Genomic DNA, 15,217 nt, shown 5'->3' with positions numbered 1-15,217 from the left:
CAAAATCGATCGCTTCCGGGGAGTGGCCTGTCGCCGGTCGGCAGCTTAACAGAGCTGCCCCCAGAATTCAGGATCGTTATCTACTCAATATCAAGAAGATAACTCTTTTTTCAGACAAGAAAAAAGCAGTGAGGAATCTCAGCTGGTAAGAATCTTCTTTGAAGTTCACAGTTTGTTTCTTTGTGAGCTGTGGACGGAGGGGGAGAATCAACCCAAAGCTGAGTCATTCAACTCCGACCTGAACTTCGCAGCTGTTATCCACAGCACGAGACAGGATCCCCTCCCCCTCAGGACAATCTTTAGAAAAGAGACTATTAAAAGTCAATACGAGCAAAGATCAACTTGTGAACTTTAAAACCTTTTCTCTATCTGAAATACCAGCTTCAATGTTATAAAAACCTCTTTTGCTTAATTGTCTTCAAAATGGCGTTTACAGCTTCTGCATCTGTTATCTCCGGCTTCCTGCTACAGAAGTAAAGAAATAATCTCTTATAATTTAATTAGAGCTACTCCCTTAAAGCTTTCAAGACTCTTTGTTGACTCAGACACATTCCAAACATTCTAAACGGACTTTCTCTTTTGAAATCCTCCGTAAAACCCCTTGGGGAAAAAAAAAAAAGAAAAAAAAAAGAAGGGAAAAAAGGGGGGGAGGAATTTCTTTTTCTCCACATAGCACAGTGGATTAGTAATTTAGAATAAATAATTAAAACCAAAATATAATGGCATCCAAATCAACCTCTGTTAAATTACCTCCGAAAACGTCTCCTATACCTGGCACAAAGTTGCAGCCCCCACCATCTATGCCCCCTAGTGGAGATGTACTAACAAAAGAATTTTTTCTGGAAATGTTCAAAGAATCCAGAGAACAGAACTTAGAAATGTTTAAAGAATTCAGAGAACAGAATCTAGAAATGATTAAAGATTTCAAAGATGAAATAAGGAATGAGATGGAAGTTCTATATGACAAATTCGATACCAGGGTCACTAAAATGAATGATAATATGATGGGAATTGTAAATGTGATAACAGAATATATTTCTGGAATGGAAGATAATTTAGAAACTCTCAATGAAGCTAAAACTAACCTGATATCCAAAACTGAAGTGGTGGAACAAAAAATTGATAATGCTGAAAAACAAATTATTATGATACAGTATAAGCAGATGGAGCTTGCATTAAGAGTGAGGGGGCTGCGTGAAGAAAAGCAGGAGAACTTAAAGCAAATGTTTTCTGAAGCTTTTGACCGTCTGGTGGGAAAACCGGGATCCAATTTTGATTGGCAGATTGACAGGATTTTTCGTGTTAACTCATGGGCGGCAAAACAAAGGCAACTTCCCCGAGACGTGGTAATATACTTTGTTACAAGAGAATCTAGAAATATGATACTACAAGAGTCCTACAATACTAAGCTTCAAATTGGTGGACAGGACCTGATTGTTCTGAAAGAAATACCGCCTCAGATGCTAAGAGCCAGAAGAGATTATGCTTTTCTGGTGGAAGAGCTCAGAAGGCGCCAGATACAGTACAGATGGGATGCCCCATTCGGTATTATAGTTACAATGGACAAACAAAGATATCGTCTCAGCTCTGTATGGAAAGCTCGTGATTTCTATCATAAGATTCTGAAGATGGGATATCCTGAACCTTCGGGATATGGTGAAAAACCACGAGACGAACAAGATAAACAGCAAACCACACAACCATCAGATAAAATGTATCATCTCCCTCTTCCGGAAGGGCAAGGAGTCAAGGAAAAAAGATCCAACCGCAAGACCACCAGACAAACGGATAAACAAGCTACTATGCAACAATCTCAACAATCATTGGCCACTGACCAAGGAGCTACTGCAACAAGCTCAGAAGCTGTGGGAGGAGCCAAACCAAAGGTGAGACAGGCCTTGCGGGAGGCTCTAAAAAAGCTTCAGGCAACCAAAAATGACAACTAAGATTTTGACATAGAATGTTAACGGATTGAACTCTCCACAGAAAAGAAAGAAAATATTTCATCATCTTAAACAGTTTAAGAATGACATAATTTGCTTGCAAGAAACTCATATCAAATCAACCGATCAAAAATATTTGTTTAACCCCAAACTGGGCCAACATTTTGCGACCTCAGCCATGGAAAAGAAAAATGGCATAGTAGTATATTTAAGAAAAGACATTAAAGCTGAGCTAATTGAAGCAGATCCCTTTGGAAGATATATTGCATTAGATTTAATCTTAGAAGGGAAAAAGACGTTACTTTTGGGAATTTATGCTCCTAATCAACAACAAGATGGATTTTATAGAAATCTCCATGCTAAATTAGTACAGTGGGATTTTGAGTCTTGTATATTAATGGGTGACTGGAATGGTGTGATCGACACCAAAAGAGATAAGAAGACAGCTCGCCCGAACACCAAATTTCGAGCTAAGTTACCCAAACCCTTTTTTGACATGCTGGACGACTTTGAATTGCGAGACGCTTGGCGCGAGAGGCACGCAGAAGAATATGACTTTACCTTTTTTTCCAATAGACATCAATCTTTTTCAAGGATTGATTTTATACTAATTACAAATGATTTACTTTGTAGGGTGAAGAAGACAAAGATTATGGCGAGAGTTCTTTCAGACCATAATCCAGTCTGGATGGAATTGGGAAGGGTAGCCCAGGCAAGAAGGTCCTGGAGGTTGAATGAAAACTTATTTAGATATGAAAAGTATGTTAATGATTGTAAAAAATTGCTATCGGAATATTTTGTCTTCAATATGAACAAGGGTACATCTTTGGAATATGTATGGGATGCAAGCAAAGCGTATATGAGAGGAGTATTAATGAATATAAATAAAATACATAGATACAAACAAGGGCAAAAACGAAAAGAATTGGAAGAGGAAATTAAAGGGAAAGAGTCAGAATTAACATTGAATCCAGGAGATACAAAGATTAGGGAAACAATTGCTATATTAAAATCTCAGTTTGATATGCTGATCTCTGACCAGGTAGCTACTAGTTTATTATATGCTAAACATAATACTTTCTGCAATGCAAATAAACCCGGTAGGTGGTTGGCTTATCAGATTAGAAAAAAAAGGAAAGCTCGAAATGTAACCAAATTGTGTCACAGAGGGAAGGAAGTGTTTCAACAGGAAGAAACTCAAAAGGTATTTCGGGAATTTTTTACAGAGTTGTATAAAGGGGATAAAATTAAGGACGGAGATATAGACAAATACCTAGATAAAGAGAAAATCCCCCTAGTCAGAGAAGAACATAGGCATAAGCTGAACCAACCTATAACCTCTGGGGAAATTTTGCAGGCAATTAAACAATTAAAGTTAGGGAAAGCACCAGGCACAGATGGTTTAACAGCTGTTTATTATAAATATCTACAGTTAGAAATGGTAGAACCCCTCAGAGAACTATTCAATAAAATTCAATCGGGAGGGAAAGTGCCTCCCTCGTGGAAGACTGCGTTCATATCGTTGATCCCCAAAGAAGATCAAGACCTCACCCAACCAAAAAATTACAGACCTATTTCATTACTCAATGTAGATTATAAAATTTTTACTAAAATATTAGCAAATAGGCTAATGGGGGTAACTCAGCAACTGATACATACCGATCAAACTGGTTTTATACAGGGCAGACAGATGAAGGATAACGTTAGATTAATTATCAACGCTTTAGAATACCTGGGAAAGAACAATCAAATCCCGGCCGCATTCATATTTTTGGATGCGGAGAAAGCCTTTGATTGAGTTAATTGGCAATTCCTGCTGAAGACATTGCAAAAAATGCAGATAGGAGATGGCTTTTTACGGTCAATTGGTGCAATATATCAGCAGCAAACAGCCCAGATCATTGTCAATGGAAGTCTGACAGACTCCTTTCAAATTGAAAAAGGTACAAGACAGGGCTGTCCTCTGTCCCCATTATTGTTTATTATAACTTTGGAAATACTGTTGAATAAGATACGGGGCCTGGGCGGTCTAAAAGGGATCAAAATTAGACAGCAAGAATATAGAATTCGTGCATTTGCGGATGATCTGGTTATAATATTGGAACAACCGCAGGAATCTAGTAGGGTATTATTGAATACGATCAATCAATATGGTCAAGTCTCAGGATTTAAAATAAATCTAGGAAAAACCAAAATAATAGCTATAAATATGACTATCAAACAGAAGGAAGAACTGGGGGCGACGCTAAGATGTGAGGTAGTTAAAAAAGTTAAATATCTTGGAGTTAATATCTCAATCTCAAATGGGAAATTATACAAGTATAATTATGAATCACTTTGGCATAGTACACAGTTGGAGTTGAAAAGGTGGGAAAAACTGCATTTGTCCTTGCTGGGTAGAATAGCGGCAGTAAAAATGAACATTTTACCAAAATTTTTATTTCTTTTTCAAATGTTACCAATACTTAAAAGAGATGCGAATCTTTTAGAATGGCAGAAGGGTATCAACAAATTTGTGTGGGCAGGAAAGAAGCCGAGGGTAAAGATGAAAATAATGCAAGATGCACGTGAAAGAGGAGGATTGAAATTACCTAACTTAAAATTATACTATGACGCAGTGGCATTATCTGCAATTAGTGATTGGATTCATCTAACTAATGACAGAATTTTCAATATCGAGGGATATGATTTGTTATATGGTTGGCATGCTTACCTGTTATTTAACAAAAAAACGGATAAGAAATTTAAAAATCACATCTTAAGAAATGCTTTATTGCGGGTTTGGAAAAAATATCAACATAAACTAAATGATAAAGTGCCCATGTGGGCAATTCCTAGACATGCAATTGAAAATATGAATGTAGAACAAAAACACGATAGAACCACCTATAGACAACTTCTTATCTCAGAAAGAGGGGTGATGGAACTAAAATCTTTAGAGGTACTTAAAGAAGAGAAGGTAGTTCAAACGTGGTTTCAGTATGGTCAACTACAAGCTAGGTGGAAAACAGATCAAAAAACTGGCTTTGTAAAAGTTGAGGATAATTTGTTTAAACAAATAAGAGATCAAAGCTCAATGCATATAAAGAGGATATATAATGTATTAGTACAGATGGATTCTGAAACGGAACTGATTAAGGATTGTATGATAAAATGGGCTCAGAATGTCGAGGAACCAATAATGCTTGAAACATGGGAAAGAATCTGGGTAAGAAATGTGAAATTTACACAAGCACAAAACTTGAGAGAAAATTTTTATAAGATGTTTTATAGATGGCACCTAGATCCTAAAAAGCTTGCCTCTATGTATCCAAATGTTCAACCTAAATGTTGGAGATGTGGTTCTTGTGATGCTACATATTTTCATATATGGTGGACATGTCGTAATGTTAAGGCATTTTGGATAAAAATATGGTGGATCCTGCAAAACATCTTTAAAAGAAGGATAAAATTTACCCCCCAGCTGTTTTTACTGGGTATATGCATTGATTTTACAGTAGCAGAGACTAATTTGATCCTGTATTTAATAACGGCAGCAAGACTCTTGGTGGCGCAGTATTGGAAGAAGAAAGATTTACCCACAATTCAAGAATGGACTTTGAAAGTTATGAACTTAGCCGAAATGGCCAAAATCTCAGCATATCTCAAAGAACATTCAAACGAGAGATACAAAAGAGACTGGAAAAAGTGGATTGATTACATAAAAAGTAAATATGGGACTAAAAAACTCCAGATAGCTTATGCTTAGTATCAGTAATAATTTAAATTGTTTAAAATTTGGGTAACAGTAAGAAGCTGAGTTCAATGTAGAGATATTTCAGACTGTGATTGTTCAAAAATTATACCACGTATGGTCTTTGGGAAGTCGGGGGGAGGGAAGGGAGGTGGGGATTTAGGGGGAGGGGGGAGGGGGGAAATACAATATGTGTTAAATTCCATGATTGTATTTGTATACTGTGGCTTTTCAATGTTAGTGCGAAAATAGTACAAACCGAATATACTGGAAGGTAATAGATACCGAAGGAAAGAGTCGAGTGAAAGAAGAAGGAGGGTGGAGAGGGTGAGAGAGAGGAGGAGGAGAAGGGAGGGAGGGAATGGAGAGGGAGTGATAGGGTTAGAAAGAAGGGAAGGGGAAGTAGGCGTAGAGGGGTGTGTGAGAAGGAAGAATGAAAGTTGGAGGGGGTTGAAAGAGGGTGTATGGCAGGCCAAGGTGGTATACTGGGTTTGTATTGTAGAGGACATTTTCTATATAAGTGAGGGCCGTGTTTATTATTCAATGTTATATGCCCTGATCAAGCACAGTGAATATGTGATTGTATAGAATGAAAACATAATAAAATATACATTAAAAAAAAAAAAAAAAAAAGACAAAATCGCGCCTTTGACGTCATCACAGCGCGACGAAAAAGATCGAAAAATTCAAATAAAAATTAATAAAAATTAAATTAAAGCAAGCCGATTCACATAAAGGTAAGGGTTAGGTTTAGGGTTAGGGTTAGGTTAAGGGTTAGGGTTAGCTTTACAGCGTTAGCGTTAGTGTTAGGGTTAGGTTAAGGGTTAGCGTTAGGTTTTTCGTTACTTTAATGGTTAGGTTTAGGGTTAGGTTTAGGGTTAGGTTAAGGGTTAAGTTTAGGGTTAGGTTTAGGGTTAGGTTTGGGGGGCTTAGGGTAAGGTTTTCGCTTTATTTTTACATTTTTTGAACTTTTTCGTTGCGCTGTGATGACGTCACAGCGCGCTTTTGTCGAGTGCGCTTTTGTCCTACGCGCTTTTGTGGTGGAACCCTGCAACATCCCCATTTCCTTCCCACCCCATTAACCTGCTTTCCAGCTCCATTCTCCTGTTCAGGGCAACACAAGAAGATCAGCTGGGAGGCTGGGAGGCAACAGGGGCGGGGCCAGCCTATTTACCAGTTCTCCGAACTACTCAAAATTTCCGCTAGCGGTTCTCCAGAATCTGTCAGAACTGGCTGAATACCACCTCTGCTCTATATCACCTAGAAGTCAGGGCTGACACAAGCCATCTGTGGTGATTAAAGACGAAGACCTTGAAGGATAAAGGGAAAATCCACCACAAAGACAATGATCAGAGAGACAAAACTTAGGACAACAAAGTAGTCTGTGAAAACAGCACGGAAAGCACATCCAAATGTTTCAGGATTCTGTAACTACAGCTGTTCTAGTAAAAATAGCTTTAGGTCTACATGGTGTCTTTTAGTCTCTCCCTAGTACCACCTGCAGCACCTGTAGTGCTTCCCTGCAGCACCCACCTGCCCAAAACTATGGCCTGCCACCAGGGGTGGGTTTCTCGCCCCGTTCCAATCGGTTTGGTTGGAACGGGGCTGGCGGCGTCCTCGTGCATGCGCGCAGTGCATGCATGCATACTAGCGTCTGTGCGATGCTCCAGCTGCTCCTGGAGGATCGCGCAGGCGCTGTATGCGTCCTGCACATGCGTGGAAGCGCAGAACTCGTCAAAACCGGGTAAGAAACGCGGGCGGGCGGGTGGACCCTTTGGCGTTCCCGGAAGTTACTTACTTCCGGGTTCGCCGACCAACCGGTTCGCGGGGACCGCCGCGAACCGCCTGAAACCCACCCCTGCCTGCCACCTTGCTTGCCTGGATGCTTTCCTTTCCCCACTGGTTATTGCTTAACGATGGTAACAGGGATTGTTTTAGCTATTGTTAAGCAATGTGATCACACAATATTGCAATTTATTACTGCATCGCTTAGCAACAGAAATCTTCATTTTAAGTGCCATTGTAAACTAAGAAATAACATGGAAGCTAGGATGTCGGCTTAATTATTATGAAAGGAGTTACGATGTATATGAAAAGATAAGATTTTATGGCATCGATGTTGGTCAATGGAAGAATGAATTAATTCGTTCAGTTATTTATTTATTTGCTTGCTGCCCATCTAATTATTTGATTAATTCATTAAGCAAATCCCCCCAAAGAATGGGAATACTGATAATAACGATAACGGCCTATTAAGAGCTGTGATGGCGCAGTGGTTAGACTGCAGTATTGCAGGCTAAATCTGCCCACAGAATGGAGTCCGATCCTGACAGGATCAAGATTAACTCAACCTTCCATTCTTCTGAGGTTGGTAAAACGATGACCCAGAGAGTGCTGTCAAGCATCACGCAACGATATATATAACTCTAAGTGCTATTGCTATATAAGTCTAAGTACTTTTACCATACCACATTGATCAGCTGGATAAGTTGCAGTCCCACAATGACTTCCACGGCATGCGTATGATTGCTTACTGGACGCACAACTTTGTTGTAGTTATCAAATAAATCGTCAACCAGGCGGCTTTCGTGACTGAAACCATGGACTAGAATAGCTGCAAGACAATATAATAATTAAAAAAGCAACATTTGAAAACCAGTGACAAAACATTGTGAGCGTCTGAGCGGATGCCAAGTGTTTGGAGCTGCGCTGGGTACAGGGAGGCTCTGGGAGGGCAAAAAATGGGCCTCTTGGAAGTCCAGAAACGGGCTCATTTCTGGCCTCTGGAGCCCGGAGGAAGCCGTTTTCGTCCTCCCAGAGCTCGAGGAAAGTCTCCGGAGAGTGAAAATTCCCCCCCCACCATTGTGCAGGAAGCAGAGTAGGCCACGCCCATCATGGGCATGCCCACCCAGCAACTGGGCAGAGAACCGGCTGCTAACATTTTTCAATCCCACCCCTGGTTGATGGGTTGTCATTCTCCTCCAACATCTGAGGAATCTAGGTTCTACCCTCCATCATAGGAGATCACCCTAAGAATTCTAGAGGAACTTCCCTGGGATCAACCATTGGAACCTCAAGGAGTTGCTTCTTTCTGTGTAAATAAATGCCTTGTTCCTGTGGTTGGATCTGGGGTGGGTAAATTATGGTTAATTGCACTCCAAATGCTAATCATCATTTGGCCACCAGACATCCCTTCAATTGGATCCTCTCTCAAGCAATTTGACATGGTTAAAATTGTGTCTAGAATGACTTCTACAATGAATAAAAATAGTTTTCTTACGGTATTTTTCAGAGTATAAGACAAACCTTTTTTCCCCTCAAAAAAGAGGGTGAAAATCTGGTTGTGTCTTAAACACTGAATACCGCATTTTTGGCCTCTCGAAACCCTGTCCCCTTTGCAAAAATGGCCATGTATAGCCTTTAGGAGGCTCCAGAGTGGTCCTGGGGGCTGGAGAGGGCAGAAATGAGCAAAAAATGGGCCTTTTTTTGATCATTTTTGCCCTCCCAGCCCCCAGGAGCACTCTATCAACCTCCTAAAGACTATGCATGCCCCTTTTTTTGACAAAAAATGGGTCCATTTTGGGGAGGTCTGCAGAATGCAAAACCTTTTTTTTAAAAAAAATTGCCTCTTCAAAATCTTGGTGCATCTTATACTCCAGTGCATCTTTTACTTTGAAAAATATGGTAGTTTGGTTGACATCTTTAAAGAAGCAAATGGTTATTATTAAAGTTCTATCGCAGTGAAGGTAACAGAAATCTATTGACAAAAGCCAGGCCCCTTTTCTTCGGTTGCTTAAGCTTCTGGTTCATGCAAATCTATCATTTGATATTTGGACATTCTCAGCATAAGGGAAGCCAAAATGACAGCAGCCATTAGAAGAAGAAACCCAGACTGTGCCATGAATAAAACTGAGGGGGAATAGAAAAACCACAGTTTATCAGATTATTAACCCTAAGGCTGTCCACTTACATGAAGAATTTAAGATGAAGTCAAGAGAACAACTGACTGCAGAGGGATTTAGTTTTTAATGGATTATTATTTTTGAGGTGCAGGAGTGAGCGAGCGGGGTCACCTCATGGCTGCTGATGTGTTGCAATATTTTCGGGGAGGGCTTATTTTAGTCATGTGATTGGGCTTATTATCTGGGGAGGTCTTATTTTTGGGGAACAGGGTATAAGATGGAATTTGAGGCTGAACTTCTGTATGTAGATGTAAATTCTGTGCAATGTTTTTGCAGCTATGATAAAGTGATTGCTAATATGTATAAATTTTTGTTGAAATTTGAAATTGAAGAAGTTAAAAATGCATGATAAAATGGGCTAGGAACTTTGGTTATACTATACAGATGGATCAATGGAAAATAATGTTATAATTTAAGAGAGAATTATTATAAAATGATGTAAAGTTGGTGTATGACACCGGAGAAATGATGTAAGATGTAAAAAGGTACTTCAAGTCAATGTGTCAACTTGTAAAGCGTTTCCATGACTACTATCAAGTCGACATAAAAAAAGGGAGTAGAATTCCATGTATACCTTTGGCCAGAGTCAGGTCTCATATTCCTACAGCTGGTGTTTGAAATGTGCATGCTCATAGCCTCCAACTTGTTGGTGAATGTGATTCATGACACAGACAGAAGGGAGGGGATACAGGAGGATAAAGTTCAAATGCAATTAAGCGGAAATCCATTTCGACTCCACAGAAGAACTTGCCAAAATGTTGATCCTAATAAATGAATGGATTTCTTTCGAACTTTGTATCGAGGCTTGTAAATTAATTAGGTCATCCTTTGTAATCTTCACACAATGCTGAAATTTTGAAAAACACAAAGAGACATTTTTTATCTGCATGGTAGACTTGTGAAAAAGCAAAAATATATTGGATATAAGTATATATAATGATGCAAAGAATTTTAAAGATAAATATTCAGATGAAACCAGAACTTATTAGCACTTATGGATAATCAATCCAGTGGTGGGATTCAAAATTGTTACTATTGGTTCTGTGAGCATGGCTTGGTGGGCATGGCATGACTTGGTGGGCGTGGCAGGGGAAGGTTACTGCAAAATCCCCATTCCCTCCCAATCAGCTGGGACTCGTGAGGCAGAGAATAGATGGGGGTGGGGACAGTCAGAAGAGGTATTTATCAATTCTCCGAACTACTCAAAATTTCCGCTATCTGTTCTCCAGAACAGATCAAAACCTGCTGAATACCATCTCTGAATCAATTCTTTAAAAAGGCTCACAGAATACTGGTTTTGTATATAGTAACTGTAACAAGTCTATTAGATACACAAAAGTGGACAAACATTGTAACACCCACAATGGAGCATTGGATTGTGAAGATTACAGAATGTGGAGAAAGGGGAAAATTGACCTGTATAGGATAACACAATAAGAACTTCTATTCTTTTATAGACTCAAAATCTTTTAAGACTTTTTGCTAGAAACAGGGAAAAATGACATGATGATTCCTGAATTTGCTTATTAAAAAGGGTTCAGTAGGGGATAGAAGGGATCTTTGCACTGTAATCTTAGAGATTACGGAGAAGAGATACCAAGTTTGTTTGTAACTGCTGTAAAAAAGATCAAGTCACTTTTTAATTTTCTTGTTTTAATCTCTATTGTTTTTCCACACTTTTCTTTTTTCTATTTTTTAACTTTATTACATAAAAAACATTTTTGGAGTAATCTTTATATTAAAAATACAAACAAGCATTGGTGTATTATTGTTTTATCTGATGTATTGACATTTAATTATTGAAAGAAATATATTTAACTATAACTCCAGTGAAAAACTACTTTTCTTCAGAAAAATGATGGGTGTCACGCTACTTCATTGATAGCTTTAAATGGTCATGGCACTTGGAGGGTTAGAGAATCAAAACGTCTTTATTATTCCAAAGGACAAGATGAAAACAACAATATAATATATGTCAGACTCCACTGAAAGGACTCACCTTGAGTGGATTACATTAGCAAGTACTAGTGCCCTCTACTGGCCTGAATGTATTACAACCATATTTCATCATAATATAGAATTGAAATTGAATACTTGGTTTCAAAGATTCAAATGGGTTTAAAATTTCAAATGAATCTAAACAATGCTGATTCTTACATCAACTGAGCAAAATTTGTATCTATGGGACTTAGTTTCAATACTATGAGAGCATCTAGAACCTGGAACAGAACAGAACAGAATAAAGTAAAGTAGTTATTTCAATTTCCAGGTTGTCAACCAATCCCAGATTTTATATTTATTACTAACTCAATAGATTGGGTTGCTCCATGTATTTACCTAATAGGTATGAAATAAGGCCTTTGAAAACTATTCAAGTTCTCACAGTGATTCATTCAATTAAAGATTTTTTTAAAGTTTTTTTTTAAAAAAATAAGATTTTGACATGTGATGAAGCACAAAATTATGCCTTTAACAATTTAGAAGTTGAAATAGCCCAACAATTTAACATTACAGTTTAAGTGCAAAAGTCAGCATCAGATTAAATAATTAAAAAACTTCATGGATCACTATGTAAAAAACAGTACATTTCCTGTTGGAAACTGGCCTAAAGGATTTCTGCTGATCCCAGGTTTACTGAGCCCTGTCTGAATGCTTCAATCTGGCAGATATTTTCTCAATGCATTTTTATTAAAGTTTTTATGAACCTGGCAATGACATCAACACACATTCTATGTTTTAATTATTAAAAGATCTCTTGAATCAAAATAATTGTATAGGTGTTATTCAAACATACTAAGCAAATCTATTTTTCAATGAAGCAGAAAATAGGATCCTTATCAAGGTCTTACCATGGAGAAAACTACACTTCCACCAATGCTGGTCTATGACTATAATAAAATTGATTGATCAATTGATTGAAACCCCTCCAACCTATGTTGCATGGCAAGCTATTGTATATAAACAGAGACCAAACCCCATTCCCTTCTAGCACTGATGGTGTCACCTAATTTGGTAATGAAACAGCTTCAAGCAAACAACCAAGTTAAGAGAGAGAGAGAGAGAGAGAGAGACCACCAAGGTCTCCCCATCCATTTTTTTAAAACAAAAAGAACTATTTCACATTGTAGCTAAGGAATAATGGATGAGAGCAACATCATAAATATATGCCCCAAATCTATACAGTTCTTATTTAGACAGCCCAATTTTTCAGTGGGGATTATTATATGTTAATTATGTATAAGTTGCAGTGAAATTTATATCTTCCTTAATGAATGGTTAATGTCTCTCTGTGTGCATTCTTTTGCATAAACTAAATTCATGAAGAGAGTCATCATTTATAGGTTCTTGTGTGATTTTAAATAAAGCTACTTTTCTGGGTTCATATACATTATGTTCAGTAATGGTTTTTTTAAGCCTTCTCTATTGAATACATCACAATCACAATCACAGCTTACCCAAATCAGTGAATCAAATCTAAAAAGGAAATCATGCTACCAATGGGTATGTCTGCTACTTTAAAGGATATAGAGATAGCAATGACTTTTAGCAAAAGGCCAGCAAGATTTTTAAATAAGCTCACTGTGTCCAGGAGATAGAATGACTTAATTAGAAAATATTAATATTCCCTATAGGAAATGACCATAGAATTAATTAAGAATATGTATCTTCTTTTTTGAAAAATCACGCTTGTAATTGTACATTTTACTTCAGCTACCTTTTATCTGATCAACATGATGAACTCACTTTGAAACTTACCAATTTATGACTACAAATTAAATTCAAAAGATGTTGGCCAAAAGAATAACTAAATATAAGCATCTGAAGACTCATAACATGTTACATAATTATTGATGTTTATTGGGCACATAGCTTTACTTTAATTTTTATGCAGTATAGAGTTAGTGACTGAAACAAAATTTGCATTTGAATAATAGGAGAATAAGCTGCCGTCCTAAAAACTCAGAAGCACAAAAAGGAGAGATCTGGTTTTCCAAATCTACTGCTATTCATTTCCATCTTCACTGTCATCAAGGAAGGACAGTAGATACAACAAATAATCTGCAAAAGAGAGATGGGAACACTGTTCTTTCCTTTTTTTTTCTTTTTCCCCCTCTGAAGATACGATTGGAATGTTTTGCCTACAAGAGGTCCTGGAATCAAAGTTGAATAACATTTTGAGGGTGGGGGAAACCTGCCCTATGATGAATAAAGGGTTCTGAAGAATATATAAGATAAAAACAACCAACTAGAAATAAAGCTATTAGATTGATTCAGTGTAAATTGCTTACAAATACCAAGCTATAGAGAAATTAAAGATACAGCTGAAAGAAAGGCAGCACCAACGTTTGGGGGAAAATCTGATCTTTAAGTAAGACTGGTCCTCTGTTTAAGATACATTGGATTCAATTCCAGCCTCCAGCTCTTTGAAAAATCTCTTTAATACATTGTGGATCTCTTGAATAGCATACAGTCTGGTGACAAAGGAAGGATTCCCTGCAAATTAGCTGTGGAAAGGTAGCTTTGGTGTGAGGAACTTTCAGTGAAGTACAAATAAAACTTCGACTGTCTGACAATTTAAAAAAAAGAATACATCTAAAATTCCTATGGAAGAAATACTTCTAATAAAGTAAATGGGATGGAAGGTATAAAACTATGTCCAAAGATGTCTTTAAAAGGGAAGCAAGTTTAAAATCCCAAGTTCTATTGTTGGAATTATCATATCTGGTTGTTTCCAGGCATAATTAAGGCCTATATAAAGCGGACAAAGACAAGATTCTCCTCTTTCCTTTTATCTATTATTTATCTATTGGGTATGAATCACTAAGACAATCATAAATAGTAAGACACAGTAAAGGGAAAATAAATGCTGACCATCTCTCTCTCTCTCTCTCTCTCTCTCTCTCTCTCCCTCTCTCCCTCTCTCTCTCTCCCTCCCTCTCTCCCTCTCTCTCTCTCTCTCTCTCTCATGCTTATGCATTCAAATACACACAGACATGCACACTTCCCTAGGACTGTTTTTTCTCTCTGTCTGCTCTTTCCATAGGAACTGCTGTACCAATGAAGTTAGACTAAAATTATGCAACCGATTCACACGATTTACCTGCTCCAAGGAGTAGAAAGGTGAATAAGCAGTAGGTGTTCATCACTTTTCCTCTTTGATATAAACACTTGGGCATCCAACCTGCTCAAGATCCTGGTTGAAATAAAACTTTGCCTTTGAAAAAAAAAGGGTGCTTGGAAATAGGACCACGGAGCTATTGTTTCACAACACCTGCTTATGCGGATGGGCAGCTGAAAGCCAGCATGCCAACTGGAAGGAGGTACAGTCTATTTTTGACAAGCCAACAGGAACTGTCTATTTATGACAAGCTTAGACTCAGAACAGTTTTTGTCTGAGTTGGATGTCCCATGGGGATGTGTATCTTTTGATTGTTCCAATACTCCTAGTCTTGCATTAAATGACATTAATTTCACCAAACATTCCATTTATAATAGCTTAAAATGTTAGCCAGGTTAGCTGTTAGCCAGGTTCCTTTTGAACAGATCCATGCAAACATTTGCGCATATCACAATCCTTG

The 15,217-nt window shown here is 37.9% G+C and overlaps 1 protein-coding gene across 1 annotated transcript in view; it reads right to left on the bottom strand.

The window, feature by feature from the left end:
* The window catches only part of CHRNA1 (cholinergic receptor nicotinic alpha 1 subunit), a 32,893-nt gene extending 17,968 nt beyond the window's left edge, over positions 1-14,925 (bottom strand). Inside the window, exons 1-2 of the mRNA XM_087708879.1 lie at positions 14,740-14,925; positions 8,145-8,290 (exon numbers count right to left, since the gene is read on the bottom strand). Coding sequence (XP_087565005.1) covers positions 8,145-8,290; positions 14,740-14,815 — 222 coding nt within the window. The 5' untranslated portion in view covers positions 14,816-14,925. The remainder of the gene's footprint in view (positions 1-8,144; positions 8,291-14,739) is intronic.
* Positions 14,926-15,217: the final 292 nt, after the last annotated feature.

This window comes from Thamnophis sirtalis, unplaced genomic scaffold (genome assembly GCF_051295495.1).
Source record: "Thamnophis sirtalis isolate CommonGarterSnake01/CBP01778 unplaced genomic scaffold, rThaSir2_p1.2 scaffold_1, whole genome shotgun sequence".
In the NCBI taxonomy this organism is placed as follows: Eukaryota; Metazoa; Chordata; class Lepidosauria; order Squamata; family Natricidae; genus Thamnophis; species Thamnophis sirtalis.
The sequence above is the reverse complement of the archived record's forward strand: the minus strand, read 5'-3'. Positions and strand labels throughout refer to the sequence as shown.